General features: G+C 38.2%; 1 protein-coding gene across 3 annotated transcripts in view; it reads left to right on the forward strand.

Annotated features, from left to right (window-relative positions):
* The window catches only part of PPP3CA (protein phosphatase 3 catalytic subunit alpha), a 185,457-nt gene that overhangs the window by 123,954 nt on the left and 43,663 nt on the right, over positions 1–17,840 (forward strand). For all 3 annotated transcript variants that reach the window (XM_027635845.1, XM_027635846.1, XM_027635847.1), the window contains exons 3-4: positions 7,594–7,718; positions 16,689–16,800. In XM_027635845.1, coding sequence (XP_027491646.1) covers positions 7,594–7,718; positions 16,689–16,800 — 237 coding nt within the window. The remainder of the gene's footprint in view (positions 1–7,593; positions 7,719–16,688; positions 16,801–17,840) is intronic.

The raw sequence follows: 17,840 nt of genomic DNA on the forward strand, positions 1-17,840 counted from the left end.
TGTTAAAATTCCTTGGGCCTTTTGTTTTTTACATCTGTAAAACTGAGGATACGAGAATTTTCCTATTGCTATAAATAACCTTCATCTCAGGATATGATCTGGAAATCCTGATCCAAACACCAGTGAAGCACTTTCCTTACAAGTAATCCTTCTGATGGGGTTATTTGTGGAATATGCGTTGCTCCCTGATGCTAAGGGTGCATTAACAGGAGATAATGACAGTATGCTTGCTTTTGTATTTGCTGTGGAGGATGCTCAGGGGCAGTGCTGACCTTGGAGGGTGGCAGGGGAAGAGACAGTTGTTTCTTTGATGTGTATGGGAATGAATGATGTTTTAGTCCTATCACATTTTTTTCCTCCCTCTGTGACCTAATTCAGCATCTTCTGGTATATGCGATGAAAGCACCTATCCCTGCTGATCTTGGAAAAAAGATCTGCAAAATATTCACTAGATTACCATCCCCTTTCCACTACAACTCTCTTATGTGGCTTTGACCTGGAATTCAAAATTTTCATTTAGCACCTCGCTGCTGGGATACTCAGGACACTCTCCTGAAAAATTCAGCTGGGGTAGGGGCATGGAGGGAAGGGATTTTTCTCTGCCAGTGTAGGTTTTACAGTACTTGATAGAGCCTGTTTCCTGAGACAGTTGCTTCTGATATTTCTTATATACATAAAGGCACTCCTCTGCTGGCTAGGCTTATGTACCTGGTTTTTATTTTGTTTAGAGACACTGCAAATAATATTGTGACACAAAAAGTAATATTGTGGAGCTATTTTTAAAAACTTTGTGGTGAAGATATTTTTCTAGGCTTACCATCTTGAAGGGCTTGCTGCTGCATGGGTTAGGGGTTTTTTTTGCTTCACCACAGAATATTAATGACTATTGTCCTGAAGGTCTTTTCTGATGTGATGTTTTTCTTCTCTTTTTCACTCTGTCTCTTCAAATCAAGTGTCATTAATTTGTTCTAACCTTCAGGGAATGGTGGGAGAAAACTAACTCCTATTAGAAGGAGTGAGCGTGGGTGATCTTTACAGACACTGGAATTGCAAGTGTTGACAGAGCAGAACATAGTATAGTGTCCTCGTGTGTTACCCAGAAAAAAGCTTTTTCCAAGTTGTTTTTTTTTTTCCTCTATACAAAGAAGGAAAGTTGACAACCAGACAACACAGGCAAATGTGGCTTTGATAGTTCATTTGCTGTTTCCTTTGCTGTACCTCTGTGATTAATGGTTTCATCTTTGGTTAAACAGGCCTCTTTATGAAAATACGTAATTACAGGTTTTTGTTAATGCCAGTTCACTCTGGTAGTATAAACTCATCAATTCGCATGCAGTGATTGAAGGGAGAGGATAGATGACAGCCTGTTATAATCATGTTAGGTAACCAGGTATGAATATGAATGAGATCGTACTTCTTTTGGAAATAGAGCTGTGTTGTTCAATACACCTAGTATAACAAACATTCATAGGAAAGCCCATTATGTTGAGTCTTGTAGTTTTGTTAGGACAAGTTACCTAGTGAGCTGTCTGAATGATTCTGACTAATTTGAGTAAGTAATGAAGTCTGCAAGTTCCTTTAACATCTCACTTATAAACAGGAACGAAACTGTATGATGATGTAACTTAACCACAGAGTTTGTGTCTTGAGCAGTGCTTCAGTGAGCAGCTACAAACAAAAACTTATGAAGTTTCTTCTTTTATTTTGTACTTCTCCTTCCTTCTTGTTCTCCAAAAAATAAGGAAGAAAATTGCTCTTTCTTTAGCAATAAAAAACCCCAAAAAAATCAGTGTGGAATAAAACTGGTATTCTGAATATTTCATATTGCTGTAACAATATATAATGTTTCTCAGAAACACACTTGGAAACAAAGCTCATTCAAGCTGAAAGATTGCATAATCAAGGACATGTCACCCTTATATGTGATTTTGTGCTTAAATTTTGAGGAAAACAAGAGCCTCCTGGTTAACAGTTTAGCCCTTCAGGAAGAATACAGTAGTTTTTCTTGAAGCACCTGAGAATTTCATGCATATAGCTCTTGCAGATGTTTTCCCTCAGATTTATCAGTTGTCTAAGAAAACCCAGTTTTTGACAACTCAGCTACAAAAGTTGGTCTAGGTGTTTTTGCTTTGCCTTTATGTGTCCACTGTTGCTTGTAAGTACTTCGTCCTCACTTGTCTTCTTCACTTAGTCCTTTGTAAGTTTTCATTGCTTCAAACTACTTCCCTGGAGAAATGGTTAGGACATACTTTTCACTGGGGCATGCAGCCTCTTTACCATCTTATTTTGTAGATCTGTGCAAAGGACTATCCACAAGTCAGCTCAGACATGTCCAGATTTACATGGTGCACTCATTTCTTAGTCAGTAAGGATTTGTAAGTACCAGGTGTCCTTGAAAAGCAGTAAGATCTTGGAAGCATTTACTCACTAATGGAATGGTAAGCAGCTAAACACTTCCAAAACATTGTACAGAACAACCTTCTGTGGGATTTGCAGTCTGCATTCTGGAGTGTAACTCAATAGGGTGTTTTTCTCCCTTAGGATTTCAGTATCATGTGCTGCTTTGCTCAAGCACAGTCTCCTGGTTCTCAATGCAAAAACATCCCTAGCTCAGTGATTGTAAAGAACAAGTTTTCAAGTGATGGATATTTTTCCCTACACAGTGGTTTAAAAGGTGTCTTTTCTTCATTGTTTTTAATTGTCATACATGTGTGAGTTTGCAGATGTTGCTTCAGAAGCCGATGAAAAGAGTGTTGCGTATCTGCTCCTAATACCCGATGGCATTTGAAGATGAGAGTATAATCTTGTGATACATGGAATGGAAATTCACTTGAAACAGTAATGGTATTTTACTATCAGGCTGTAATGTTGCGCCAATTAAGTATATGATAAATGGGAAAATAAGTGCAGCATATCCAAACTGTTGCAGATAGAAAATTTGTGAATTGACAGTGTTTAATGTACTATGAATATAAATTTTGTTCCTAATATCCAATTGGAGTGGGAAACCACACAGAATAATCTCTGGATTGAGTCTCTATGTAGTGAAGGGCATTTAGTTATCTGAAGAAAGGTAGGTGAAAAGCATTCACAGATGTTTTATGTATGCCAGTAAACACTGCACTCTAAATCACTGTTATACCACTTTGTCATCTATAAATAACTGGTAAAACCACTGCTAAGCTTTGGATTTCCTTCGCTACTAGTACCACTTGAAATCAGTGGTTCCTGTTTCAATATTGCTTGTTCCTTTGACATAAATCAAAGAGAGATCCTCACAGTGAAACCATCAGAAACATAATTTAATTTGTACTAGGATGACAAAAATATTTCTCCTGTCTCTCTTCCATATCTAATTTCTATTTTTAAAATAAAATAGTATTTTATAGACACTTATATTCTGGTGCTATAGGTTAAGATGCTTTAGTGGATCAAAGTAGTCATCATAACAAGTAGGAAAAGCTGCTTAGAAATGTGATTTCTCAGTAATTGCAGGGGCAGTCCTGTGAAGTTGAATCTTGTGGTGGAGCCCATGTCTTCCCTGAAAACTTCCCCAACTGGGATAAATTTCCAAGGAGTCCACCAGTGTTTCTTAAGCTTTCTGATTTTGCTAACAGTTAATTTGTCGAAGATCAGGACATCAGCTTCAAATAGCTTAAAACATCGTTTTACGACTGTGTTGTGCAGTTCTAGGGCTTGCTGTCTTGAGAGGTTAGGTGTGCTATTGGTAGGCTCAGATAGACAAATTCTTTAGCAACAAGTTTGGTGCCTGAACTGATCCCTGAAAATAGTAAGAAGTGGAAACACTGTTTTGTTGTTGACCAGAGGCAATTTAAGAAAATAAAGGAAGTTGAAAAGCTCTGGGTAAATAAAGCAGAGCAGTCTTTTTAGGGGAGAAAAAATTGCTGTCAGATTACTTTGTTATCATAAATGGATGAGTGTAAAAAGGCCATGGTTTGATGTCACTTTTGGGGAATCAGTGATACTGGAAAATATGTGAATTCCTCCTCTTGTGTGTTTTTTTGTACAAACACAGCTGCTTTTAATGTTCATCCCACACACGTACAAACCATGTTTTATGTTCCCTTTGTCCATAGTTTAAATCCATAATTTGTTGATCCTGGAGATCTTAATTAAGAATTGCATTTCCTGCTTCACTGTGCTGGGCATTATTTTGTTGTTATTTGATGAAAAAACATTCATATCTCTTTGCATGTGTTGTTCGGCAGCAAGTACTCCAGTACCAAAAAAGGGCCTGCACAAGTATAAAAAAATAGGACTTGCCTGGCAAAATTGGCCAGAGCGACAGATCCAGTGGCAATGCTTGTAAAAGAGTAAACCTGACTATATAACTAGTGTGCTTTTAAGTTTTTCTTTCTGTAGCAGGAAGGATGAAGGTAATGGACTTAGTTTTGTAGAAGCAACATGGAGTGGATATGGACCCTCTCCTGTGGGCTCTTGGGACAGTGCTGCAAGGTTCTTTGTTAGTGAACACAAGATGGGAAGACTATGACAGAGTTATTGGCTGGTGGATGTTTCTGAATGAATGGAAATATGATGCTGGATCTCGTCTGTCCCCACCTAATGAAAGATAAAGAATCAGATTCACCTTCCAGGGAAATCTTCTGGATTTGAGGTTCATAAGAATTTAGAGTTGGAAAAGAAAGGTGACAAAACTATAGCATTAGAAACAGTTGCTTTCAAACTACAAATGGAGCACAGTACTGTATGCAGGCAAAATTGCCCTTCAATTTACTTGTAAATAAGGCTGTTCATCAGAATGTGAGTTTTACACTGCAAGGATGTTTCAAGTCTATATATGCAGACCTGGAAAGTGTGAAATCCTTAAGATATTCCATGCTATTCCAGGCAAAATACTGATTGGATTAACTGTATGTAACAGTGTAGTTTTTCAGTAGGAGTTCTGTTCTGAGATCTTACCATAATAAATTGAATCTCAATGCTAACTCTTAATTTCGAGTATCTTCCTCCCACTGCTTTTTACCTGCTGATTATATGCTTCTCTTTTGGAACGACTTCAATTGGCAAGGTTGGCTTTGGGGGCTGGGCTTTTCAGCTTTATATCTTAGCTTGGGGGGGTTTTTTGTCATGGTGTTGGGGTTTTTTGTTTGTTTGTTTTTTCCTGGATACATTTCTGCATCTACTGCCAAGTTTAAAAGAAGTAGGCTGCTCTGTGCAAAGTGCCTGGAATATCAATCTAGTATCAATTCTTAAGACCAATTCAGAATTTTGGAAGTCATGGGATTGCAGAGCTCTGCACTTTTTATTTCTGTCTTCTTCACTGATTTGCTCACTGCTTTTCTGACTTGTGACAAATCCATGGACATACAGCTACTTGGAGAAAGCTTTCTGGTTTCTATGTAAAGACCTCAATGTATTTACCTGTTCACACATCTGCATACCAAAAAAAAAAAAAAAAAGTCTAGTTTCTTTGTGCTTTAAGTGAAAGTACAAAAGTTAAATCCATTTAAAAATCTTTCAGTCTTGTTCAACTTCAGGCTTTTGCAGTTGGAGCAAATGGGGGCGGGCGATAATTGGTAGAGCTGTACAGTTACATAACTAAAAGCTTTTCTGCTGGAAGTTAGGAGAGCAGATTGCCTGGCCATCAATATGCGACACGTGTTTTTAATCTTCCCACAGTGTCCATGCAGAGGAGTACAGTCAAGAAGTTTGGTAGATTAATGTGTTCAAATAAAAGTGTTATTGAAAAATTCCTTTTGGGATACAGATTTTTTTTTTTTTTAGAGAAACAGTGGTGGTGTTATACCACTTGAGGATTTAAATAGTATTTATTTTGCATAATTAATGGCAGATATTATTTTTAGGTAGAAATTGTAACTGTTGATGGCTTTTAGCATGAAAGTTGTCATCTGAAACTCACAGTTGGGACTCAACTTGGAAAAAGATCATATAATGTAGCACAGTGGTGATAAGATAAAATATGCTATTTTATGGGGAAAATATCATGTTACTATCACAGCAGAATGATCAGCTAGCAAGCAATCGTGAATACTATCACCATTTTCACATAAATATTCATGAAAGAGTGATTGGGACATCGGTGAGGTTTTTCTGTATTCGGAGGGTGGGTGGTTGCTTGGTTTTGGTTGGGATGGGGGTTGGTTTTGTCTTTATTTTTTTTTGATGGAATGACACTATATAGGTCCTATTATTAGTGTATACATTTAGAGAAAAGGGATACGAGTTAAAAAGTATAATGCGACACTGGACTGAGATGTGACACTTTTTGCACTGTGAGTTTGTTGGTTTTGGTGTTACAGCTGTTGTATATAGTCCTTTTGTATCTATATGGAGGTGTGACTTCATGCTTCTCCATGGCGTGTGAAAAATGTGAGGTTTGCTTATCCGTGATGGAACAAGACCATTACATCAGAGAGAGCATCTGAATTCTACTGAAGCTGGGCTGCTGTTGCCAGGCCTATCTTGTGTCCTTGGTTTTCTTCAGTTACTTCATAATCACCCTCAGAGTTTGAAAATCAAATTTTTTTTTTTGAGTCACTAAAGGGAAAACCAGTCTAAACTGACCTCAGTAAGTCAGAACTGTTAACATCTTTGTTAAGAATCATTGCCATAAAAGTCCCAGGCTTGGCCCTAAACAGGGTATGTGTGTGGGAAGTTCTCCTACTCTCTTGGGTAGAAGAAACAAAGCAAGGCAAAACAAAGCAGGTTTTGACACAGCACTTTTGGTTAGGTTTCCATGGGGTTCTCCAAATGCCTTGCCTAACCTCTTGCAGATGCTTGAAATCACCCACCAGGGAGTTTGCAATTTCACAGGATAACCAAGCCAAGGTCTTGCCCTTAAGGCACAGACAGAGGCATCCCCGCTTAGCCTGGGCTGTGTGTCACTTGTGCTTGGTCTGTCACGTTTATTGGGGTTGCTCTTTCTAGGAAAGCTGCCTGTTAGATTGACTTTACTGCAGTGAAGTAGAACAAATCACAATTATATGAGGTTAAATAAAGGGGTAGAGGTTAAAACATGAAACAACCGGGGTCCTCTTGTGTAAGACATGCTTTGGGAAAGCAAGCAGACCGTTTTTCTGTACAGAAACCAGAAGTCAGAAGTGTGTCGGTTTAACCAGTGGCATGCACAGGACAGGCATGCTTTGCATTTTATGGAAAGCATGTTGGGGTTCCTCTAGGTTTAAGACTACGAAAAATAGAAGAGAAATGTTAAAAGAAAGAGTAACCTTGCTTGAACATATTCTCTCTTTCAGGGCAGCTTTGGTTTGTCTTACTACTATTGCCAGTACTGTGTGCTCTGGTTGGCAGTAGGAGGAACAGGCAGATACCTATGAAAATAATTATAGGTTAGATTTACCTGATGGCTCTCCTTTAATTATTTGGTAGCCTTTTGCGTGCACATATATGGATGTACATCATAGAAAAACAGCTTCTGCTGAGCACTTCTGCCGGTGCTCACTAGTTGTTTAACTAGTGAATGATGCACAAAATTGCAGTAACACATTTCTTATAACACAGTGACTTTGTAATGTGTGTGCCTAAGATGATCTTTGCATGGTGGATCTAAATATTGTTCCTCTTCTCTTCTAGTTTGTGGAGACATCCATGGTCAGTTCTTTGACTTGATGAAACTGTTTGAAGTGGGAGGTTCTCCTGCCAACACGCGGTACCTCTTCCTTGGGGACTACGTGGACAGAGGGTACTTCAGCATTGAAGTAAGTTTCTAATTTCTGTTTTTGGCTGCAAAACTGCTTGCAGCCTACTATTTGTATGTAGCATCGTAACTAGTTCAGGAATACTGAGGCTCTTTGTAAATACCAAATTCGTTTTGCTGGTGGTGTTTTTATAAAGGTTGCTTGGAATCCAGCCAAATCCCACTATATCTGTGCTGGAAAGCTGACATAGAATGGACCTTGGTGCTAACTAGTGGCCATCCAAATATAGCAGAGAAGACAAGTCACTCTGCAGCTTGCACAATCTAAATAGGGCAAATAGACGTGAGGTATTAGAAAAGAGACATAACAGAAAAACTAAACGAACAACCCATAGTTTAGTTTGACTGGTGGGTTTATTTGATCTGAGTTTCCTTGATGTGAAATTTTATGAAAATCGAAGGACTGGATGGGAAGTAAATGGACAAAAGGGCAGCATGTAACATGCTGTGCTGAAGAGAATAAGTTCTGTTTCGATATGGCATGGAGTGCATGATCTCTGGCTTTTGATGCAGCACTTGAATCCACAGAGAAGTAGTGGTGCATAAGCGCCCAGTTGGTGGTGCCGAGACCTGGTGCAGACTCCAGTGTCAGGTTGTGGAATGCAGAGGTCAAATGACATCATCTTTAGTTGGCTAGTGAAAGAAACAGTGTCCTGTCCAACCTGTCCACCTTTTACTAGAAGCGAGGCAAATACCAAGTACAAATCCTTTATGAGCACTTGGTTCCAGTGCTCATAAAACAAACTAGATTTTTTCTGCTGTTCAATGTTACTACTTGATTTTTCAGACTGACAGATGAGGTGCGCAGCTATTGAGTAAAACCTGATCTGGATTTGTTTGTCTAGTTCATATTTGATCTAGTCATTGAGCAGTCAGTCAGAAACCCTTGCAGCAGCTTTTGAGCTACAGCTTGACCGCTTTCGCTGAAAAGTTCAGACTTGAACTCCCTCTGTGTCAAGGGAGAATGCCCATTATCTGTTGGAAGCAATATAGATCACATGATACATGTGTGTGTGTCTGATGGATAAGATGGCATCATGTGAGAACACATATGCTGCTGTTTCATTCTACATACTATGTCTTAGTACACTGTTGCCATATTGATATAAAACTATATAATGCCAAGCAGCTAAGTTGTTTATAATGTGTAAAACGGATCAGTGCGTTATCTTACCAGTGTTATATTAATAGTTTGAAGTTTCTTAAAAATAAAATACAGTAAAACTACTTTTGCTTTATTAGTTAATTTTAAAACTAATTTCAAATGTTAATAGAATCTTCTGGCACATTTTGCAAATAGAAATATCCTATTCAAAGTACAAATGTTCTAAAAACTTTAGAGTTACAAGGTTTTTTCACTCACCTACCAAAAATCAATATAGTCAGGATTTAGACTCATACTGAAGTCAGCACTTTGATCATGATTTTTTTGAGCTTGAGTTCGTGATTTTCTTAAAAACTGATCTGCAGTGAACTGTGAACTAAGTCGTTGTTGTGGATTACCATACTGGATCACTTGGGGAAGGTTGGGAATGAGTGGAGGGGGACCTTCACAGACTCAAACCATCGTGCAGCTCAGTCTTGAACTGCCATTTTTCAGTTGTGATAACCTCATTCATATCTCCTGTAGACTTCAACTGAGTCAAGTTGTATCCAGAAGAGGAAAGTTTTGTCTTCATTTCTATGTATATATACCTTTAATATAACAAATAGAACAATGGATTTGATTTGGCTTTCAAGTAATTGTCTGACAGTCTACCAAAATTTGTTCCAGGGCTATTACCAGTTAAAGACAATAGCAAGCCATATAAAACAAAGGAAAAAACTCATGCATAGGGAATAAGCCCCTAAAAATTCTTCATTTAGCAACCTATGCGTATGTACTTAGCAAATTGTATTCTGAATTCAGTTTTTCCGTTCTGTAACACAACTTTTTCACTAGAAGCAGTACTGGCTTCTGCCAGTGCCAAAAAAATATCTCAGCTGTCACTTATATTATTTCTTTTTTATGTAAGGTTCTCAAATCACTTTTTTGTTTTTTGGTCACATAACTGATTTTCCCCACCTGTCACCTTGATTAAAGAATGCCTTTGAAAGGAAAGGCAGGTTTCTGTTTCGTAAGTGTATTTGGATGTAGAGCTGTGCATTCAGGCATGAACTCAGGACAATAAGTAGTGACAAGGAAAGGAAAATTGTGAAGAATGCAGCTTGGTATTTAGAGGGGAAGGATGCTTTTGGTGGAGAGGGGGACCTGAGTACATATATCAGGCACCAGCTCTTGCCAGCACTTTGTGCTGGAGAAGTCACGGTGGTAAACAGCCTTAGCTTGGTCTTGGTGCATATTTCTACCACACCATAGTGATCTTTCTTCCATCGATCTGTTGACTCCCCTTTCTGCTATGTGCATGAGACTATTGCAGTTCTGCGGTCTTTCCAAAAGAATTAAATAGCTAATCCAAGGTACTAATCACGAGTAATGTAAGCTTTAAAAAAATTTCCCCTTGATTGCCGTGTGATATCTAGCGTAAAAGTGACACCATTGAGCTTAGACCTAGCTGAGTTCTGATAGTGGGCGAGATAATCCTTCTCTGTGGGCTGCAAAGCATTTGTGATTCTTCTGGATGAAAGGTACTACATAATGCAAGCTATTATCATTAAGAACAGAGGAAGAAATTGCATAAGGTAGGTGGAAGGCATTTGATAATACAGAGGGAAAGAAAAGTATTTGTATAAGGAGCTTGGCAGAAATGTCAGTCCTTGCCCTGTGTAGCTTTTGATCCAAGGGCTCCGTCCTTCACGTGTGTGCTCCATTTTAACTGGAGTTAGGTTCATTACTTGAAGAGGGGGGGGTCTGTTTTGTGTCTTTGAAATTAGTTCTAAGCAAGGGGTCACAGGATGAGAGACTAATAAAGAAATTACAACAGGTAAAATTAAAAAGTGTCAAATTGTAGGTAGAATGAGATAAGGTTTCTCAGCACAGATGGAATCTTTCTCCCATAGCTATGTTCTGTTTCCATTTGATCTTTTGTGAAAGCCTGGGCATTTCTTCACTTAAAATAACAAATTTCTGCAATCTGATGTGGTGTGTTTGTTTCCTTGGTTGTATAACTGATAACATTTTCCTGTTGTGCTTGCACTCTGCTAGGGGTTTTACTCCAGAGCGTAGAAAACCCTCAGTTCTCACGTTCAAACAAGTTTTATGGTCATGGAGAGTAAAAACCTAAATGATCAAAACAGAGGACTATTTTTAAATCCAAAGAATAGTTAGAGCATAAGTGGTTGTGCAGGAAGGAGTTGTAAGGAAGAATGACTAATCTCTACCTGAGTCTGAAAGCTCTCTTTTGAAAGGCAGACATAAATGCTGTTCAGTGTAAGGAGTATACATACAGACTGTTTTTCATCACAGTCTTAGAAAAATTAGGGTAAATACCAACCGTAATGTATTAATAACATTGTGTAAATGAACTCTTGGAATTATTTTCTTTCTCAATCCCGTAGAACAACACACAGACTTAAATGTCAATCGATTATCATAAGGTACATAGTCATAATTTTTGACAGAGCAAAGTTAAGATATGGAGAATTAAACCAATGTTCAAAATGAACAAAACTGGAGTTATGTTTTAGGGTTCAAAACATGGACACATCTTCATTTCCAGAATGCAAAGACTGAAATTCCAGGAGGTGAAACCAGTTTTGTGGTATTTTCAGCAAGAACAAAGTGAGGGGTTTGGTCTGAGTCTGGAATTTGACCACTGGACCTTGCACCAATTGAAAAAGCATCTGGTACTTCAGATGCTTCTGAACTCAGTGAACTGCTAGAAATTATTAACTAGTCTCTCTCAAGAAAAGAATTGCATGTAAATAAATTCATATTAGTAAACTGCAGATGAAGTTAATGCTGGTGGAATTGTGTTTTTATTATCTCTCAAGTCTGCACTTTCTAGGAAGAACAAACACCTTTCAGTTTCCTCCATTGCTTTAGTGTGTTAATTTTTTCCAGTAAATATCTTGATTTAACGTACTTTGGGCTGGTCAGAAATAGTTCACTGGTGAAGTCAATAGGTTTTTCACTTCTCTCAGAGCAAAGAAATTTCCTGGACTTTAATTATCCTAAATTTTGTTGCCCTTTTCTTCTGTATACCAGTAGCAAATATGTTTCTCTGTAGCAAGAATTTCCATCTTCTAAGATCTTATATTTTTGCATGGCGGTGCTCCTCAGAGCTGTGAATATTCACTAATTCAGTAAATTCAGATTATTTTTACATATATTAGATTCCCAGACGGGAACATCTGTGTGTCAGGGCCATCCTCACAGCTTGCCTGGTCCTGTGCCAGGTGTTTGTTCTCAGAATGAGTTACCAGCATACCAAGAACCCCTTTTGGCTGCAGGGAGAGAATATGGGATGGCATGATTTCCCCTGCACTGCTTGCATCTCTGCATGAGACCCATTTTCTCAGAGAACAACTGGGGCCAAGGCATGAGGTCTATAGAGGAGAGTTAGAAGCCAGCACTTGGATACCTGTTTAGAAAGTACTAGCCATAAGAATAAGAGGGACATTTAAGAAAAAGAATTTCCTAGTCATTTTTTGGTTTAAAGGAGATTCTTTTTTTTTTTTTTTGATATTTTGAGGTACTTCTAAAGGCTGAAATGGGAGTAATGTGGTCTAAACATTAGAAAAGAGTATAAGCTGAGTAGCAGTGTTTTGCAGATGGTCACTTCTAATAAAATCATCTAGGAGACTAGCTATGAAAGAGTCATGCAATAATTGAAGTCTGAAGGTGCTAAAATACCATGCATGGGTCAAAATGAGATCCCCAAGTAGCTTGGGAATATTCAACAGATGTTTGTAAAAAAATAAACAGAAGTTAAGTGATCAGAATGAAATCCTTGAACGTTTTGGAAACAGCTGAGACCTTGACCATGAGGAATGAATTCAGTGTTCCTCCACACAAAGTCTATTTCCACAGCATTAGCCTTTTTAATTTTTAAATATGCAACCTGTATATTCAAGAGCACTGGTTTTAGAAACACAAAAAAACCCGGTTAATAAAAGAGCAGGATGAAATGCCCTGGAAGTTGTGGGGAAAAAAGAATGAAACCCTAGTTGTAATGAAGATAATACATTTTTTATTTTCAATAATGTTCAGAATTTTCTTTCTCTGTGCTCAAGGGATAATAGTTCAGAAATGACAATAAGTTGCATCTTGTGTGAGTATTCTGGTTACAGATGCAATGTATCTTTGTTTGTCTCTGAAATATAGCTGTAATAAATAGTCACACCAGTAGTGTGAATGCAGTTATGTGTGTAAAAAGGTACTTGGTTTCCATTAGGATAGTTACGCCATTTTAGAAAGCTGCATCTGTATTCGGTAGTGTGATGGTATCGTTATTTCAGTGCATTTAAAGTAATGCAATTTTCATGTTTAGATGAGGTGTGTGTGATGAGGAGCTGTACCTGTGTACTGTTAGACAGGTCACAGAGCATCAGTAGAGGCCTTAGCAATGTGTGGGTCAAACTATCCTTTTGAGTACGAATTACCTCACCCCTTATTCACACTTAATTCATCTCATGGGGGAAGCCCAATGCTGTCAGTCATTCGGAGGGAGAGTTCATCCTTTGTTTCCCATACAAAGCCACACAACAAAAAGAGTGAGCTGCATCTCTTTCTTCCTAGTACAACCAGTGCAAGAGCACCCAGAAGCAAGCACTGTGTTACAGGTGGTGCTGTGGTTGCATTTGAGTGGCAATGGTGAAGATTTCTCAAGGCTCCTTGTTTTAAGGAGATAAACATAACTCGAGATGTGTGGAAGAGCTCTTGGTTTTCCTTTTCAGGACGGGCTGAGATGTCAGACTGTGCAAAGGCTCAAATTCAACATGCAACAGTGGAGTTAAATCCTAAGTCCTTTTTGAAAATATGTACCTTTGGCTTACACAGTGCTTAACTGCACAGACCTTTTCTTTCCTGATGATGAGGCTGCCAGAACCTCAGCAGGAAAACGGCTTGACTATAGGAGCTGGGAGGTGGACAGATTACCTCTTGCTACAAATTTAACATATCTGCTATTTCAACAGCTGAAAGACTCTAAACAAGTAAGCAGTGATTCAGCTTGAGGGCTGGCATTAAGAGATGTAACTTTTTTTACAAAATGTAGTTGTTTTGATAGGATGGAAAGAAATGGGCCAGAAATACCTTACAGATGTCCCGATCACAAGGTCCCTGCTGTACATATTGCATTGAGTTACAGCAGAGGTGATGTATGGTATGTTCTTAATGAAAAAGTTGAAGAGGAAAAAAAAAGATATTTTAAAATTTTACTGCTGGGAAGCACCATTACCAAATAATTGAGGACCGTAAGCTCAGATTTTTGACAAGGGCAATTTATCATAAATCTTTTGACTTCAGTAAGAATTATGATAAGCAATTCATTAGTAGAAAAAAAATTAAAACCAGAATGTTTGCTCATGATATGTTGTTTGGGCATAAATTTTTTGTATGTAGATGACTGCAAGTTGAAAAGCCATGAAAATTGTTGCCCTCATATTTGGTGTTTAGTTTGCATGGAAAAAACTCCAACCATCTGCTAATTAGCTCTTGTTTACTATTACAACATTAGTTCACTGGACTACTGAAAAGGGGGAAAATTAAAGGAATTATTTAAACAAAATAAGCCTTTGATATGGCACTACTGAAAACAACACAAAATGTAAATGGTGAGCTTACATTATTTGAATAGTGGTAGGGAAACAGAACTTTCTGGGCTGTACTGATTCTCTGTTATCTTCTCAGTCTGATTTTCATGAGTACTTCGAAGGAAGCATAGAAATAAAAGAAAAAATAAGTCTATGATAAACAAATGTAGAGGTCTATCCATAGAAGGTAGTCAAAAATGTCAAAAAGATAAAAATTCCATCTTTCCTGATTTTTGCTGGTTCCCAAATCTGGATGATATTTTAAGTACCTGATGCTTGTTTTAATCTTACCAAGGCTTTATGAAAATGAAAAACTTAGTTATGAGGGCAATGTAAACTAGCTTTTTTTTTTTTTTATATGTCACTTCATCTAATCACTAATCATTGTGCTTTTCTAAAGGTGCTTTGGCAGGATTTAAGGTAACTTAGATACAATTTTAAAAGGTGGAACTCTTTTTGCATAAATGGAGGTGTCACTTTAAACTTTCTGTCTCATAGCATTTACATCAAATTTTTGCATCAGCCAGTAAGGTCAAAGAAGTGGAAGGTTCTGGGAATTTTTGGAGGAATTAACAAGTCACCATCAGAGACAGAGAATTGCTCTATTGGTGTGGAGAAGTGCAGGTTTCCTTCCCCATTGGAGCGAAACCCTCAAAACCAAGTCTACTGGAGATTACACAGGGAGAGAAGACTTTCCCCAGGCACACACTTTGGGATGTTTGTGGACCACAGCAGATGATTCCTTTGACCTAACACCATAATTTCACACTGGATTACATTAGCATGATCTACCTGGCGTTCTGACATCTCACTTCCTGCAGTGGCAGTAGCGCCTGAGAGGCACAAGACTTGGCATGAGCTGGGAGGAGGATGCATGTGTTTTTGCTGGTTTCCCCTGGCTGTAGACCCTCTGAGTAGAACAGAAATTATGGAGAAAGAACAGACAGAGCATTCAGATGTTTACATGTAATAAATTCAAGACAAAGAGTAGTAATATAAAATCCCTGCTGCTGTGTGATTATCTATGGATAGTGTGAGTACAAACATAAACACGTTGCATCCTTTTTTCTTTTCGTTTGTTTTATAAGTTGAGGACTGTGTAACAAACAAGGGAGCTGAAATCTACATGTTGAGATGATTAAAGTAATTACTCTGTTTTTCAAGACACTCTGAATTGTAGAAGGGAATTCACACTGTCTAATGTAGAGGCATTACACTGACAACAATGCTGATTTTGTTCTAAGCTGAAACCGTGGTTAGAGTACCTTCTGAATTTCCAATATTGATTATTAAGTTAAATAATTTTTTTTTTTCCAAACAGAACAGAGGGGAGTGTTAGGAAGTAGTTGTAAATGAAAGTGGGGGTCTTTTGACACCTTTTATTTCTTGTGCAACATTTCTGCGGTTCATGGAAAAGCTTGGAGGAAAAATTGTTCAGTCTTCTAGCTCCTGTTTTTGTGAGGCCATTGTGGTCTGTACAGTGTTCTTGCAGGTGATGGGCTCATCTCATGGGATGAGTGGATCTTATTTCCATCAGCTTTCTTGGAGCTGTGGATTTGTTTTCAAAACAACTGTTTTAATTGGGTGGTTTAGAGAGGTCTGAGCAGAGCTTAGCCTCTCTAAGTCTTTTTTAATCTTTAAAAACATGTCTAGAAGAATTGTCATATCAAATAGAAATCTTCAGGAGAGAGAAATTTATAGTAGGAGCTTTGTAGTAACTGCATTTAATGCAAGAGCTTTGTGGATTTTTTTTTTCCCCAGTTATAAGTACAGAACAATGTTAAGTGAAAAATGAACAAGCATTCATGTAAAAACTCTGTAATACTGGAAGCTGAGGTATTTCCTGAAGTATGGGTTAAATTGTTCTGAGGCAACTTTTCCTTAAGCCAGGAAACACCGATCTTCCGGTGAAATTGTTTCCACAGAAGGTTTCTGCCTAACCTTCCAGGTGGAGAGCACACACGTCATTTTAGAGATGCAGAGCAGTTGCTGTTTTGAGAGCTGGGGCTGCCGAAGGCAACGCACAGCTGACCAGGGAGGTGACGCTCAGTAAAACAGTAAAACTATCATAATATACCGATATGGATTTCATCCAGTCCAGGTTGAAGTGCAGAGAAATGCTTGCATGCAGTGTATGAAGAATAAAGTTAATTGGTTGAAAATAAATTTCACATAGAATACTCTTTTTTCTGCTGTTTTTTGTGGTGGAGGGGAACATAAGTTGTTGAGTTATTAATTATGAATTCTATTTTTCTTTCTTGCTTCTGATTCACAGTGTGTGCTGTACTTGTGGGCCTTGAAAATCCTTTACCCAAAAACACTGTTTTTACTTCGTGGGAATCATGAATGTAGACATTTAACAGAGTATTTCACATTTAAGCAAGAATGTAAGTCTACCTCAGTCTTTTTCCTCTTAACTCCTTTTTCAACAACTTAATTTCTTATTTTATGAGTATTTGATACTGCTTCACCTTCAGTAATTTTTCATGTACTTTTCATATTAACTGTCATTAATTTTAAATTGTAATTAGTGTTCCCTGAGAGGGCAGTCATCTCTCAGTGGTGTGGAAAGGAAGGGGTCAGACTCTTACAGAACAGGTGGTGAGCGACCATCGTACAAACTCAAGGGTTTCCTCAAGTAGGTATCGAGACACTTCAGCTTGTCAACCTGGCCTGGGAAGCATCCTGTGGCTGCTGTGGGGCTATCTGGGCCTGGATGCTCTTGGCAAACTGTGCTGCTGCTGAGAGTTTGCTGCCCCACCCAGCGACCTGGCAGCAAAACCTGCTGGCACGCAGCTCTGGCACCTCTGGGACAGATCCCCCCGATCGCTAGGGAAGGAGGTGGCATCTCACTGCACCTTGTCTGCAGCAGGAGAAAAATGCAAGGAGATTTATTTTGTTTTTTCTTTTTCCTTTAAGTATGGCATTTTCACATTTACCCTGAAAGTTAGCTTAAACTTTTCAGTATGCTCTTTTTATATGAATTCCTTTCCATGTTGCAAGAAAGGATGCAATGACACATAAAAGCTCATTAGATGTAGACCTTTACCTGCACAATGAAGCTTTTATTTTTTCCTGTGGCACTGTAAGCTAAAGCTATTGCCACAAGTCTGTGTTTTGTTTTTAACGTCAGGGATAAAGGAAATGTTAATTGGCTCAAAGGCTTCATGGTTTACTGAGTTTAGTATGCATATTGGTAAATTAACATTTCAGCTTCTATGTACCACCTCATGCATTTAATGGCTTTTCTGTAGATAATTAATTATAAAGGACTGGGCTAAAATTCTGTCTACTTCACAGAGAGTATATTGAGTGATAATGTAATAGATGATAACCATTCAGCAGATGTTTTAAGGCTTGCTGTACAGATTTCATGGCAGACTATAATGGTATATTAAATTGTTTATTTACAGATTTTTAGAAAAAT

The sequence above is a fragment of the Corapipo altera genome, unplaced genomic scaffold (genome assembly GCF_003945725.1).
Source record: "Corapipo altera isolate COAL_440 unplaced genomic scaffold, ASM394572v1 22b, whole genome shotgun sequence".
NCBI lineage: Eukaryota > Metazoa > Chordata > Aves > Passeriformes > Pipridae > Corapipo > Corapipo altera.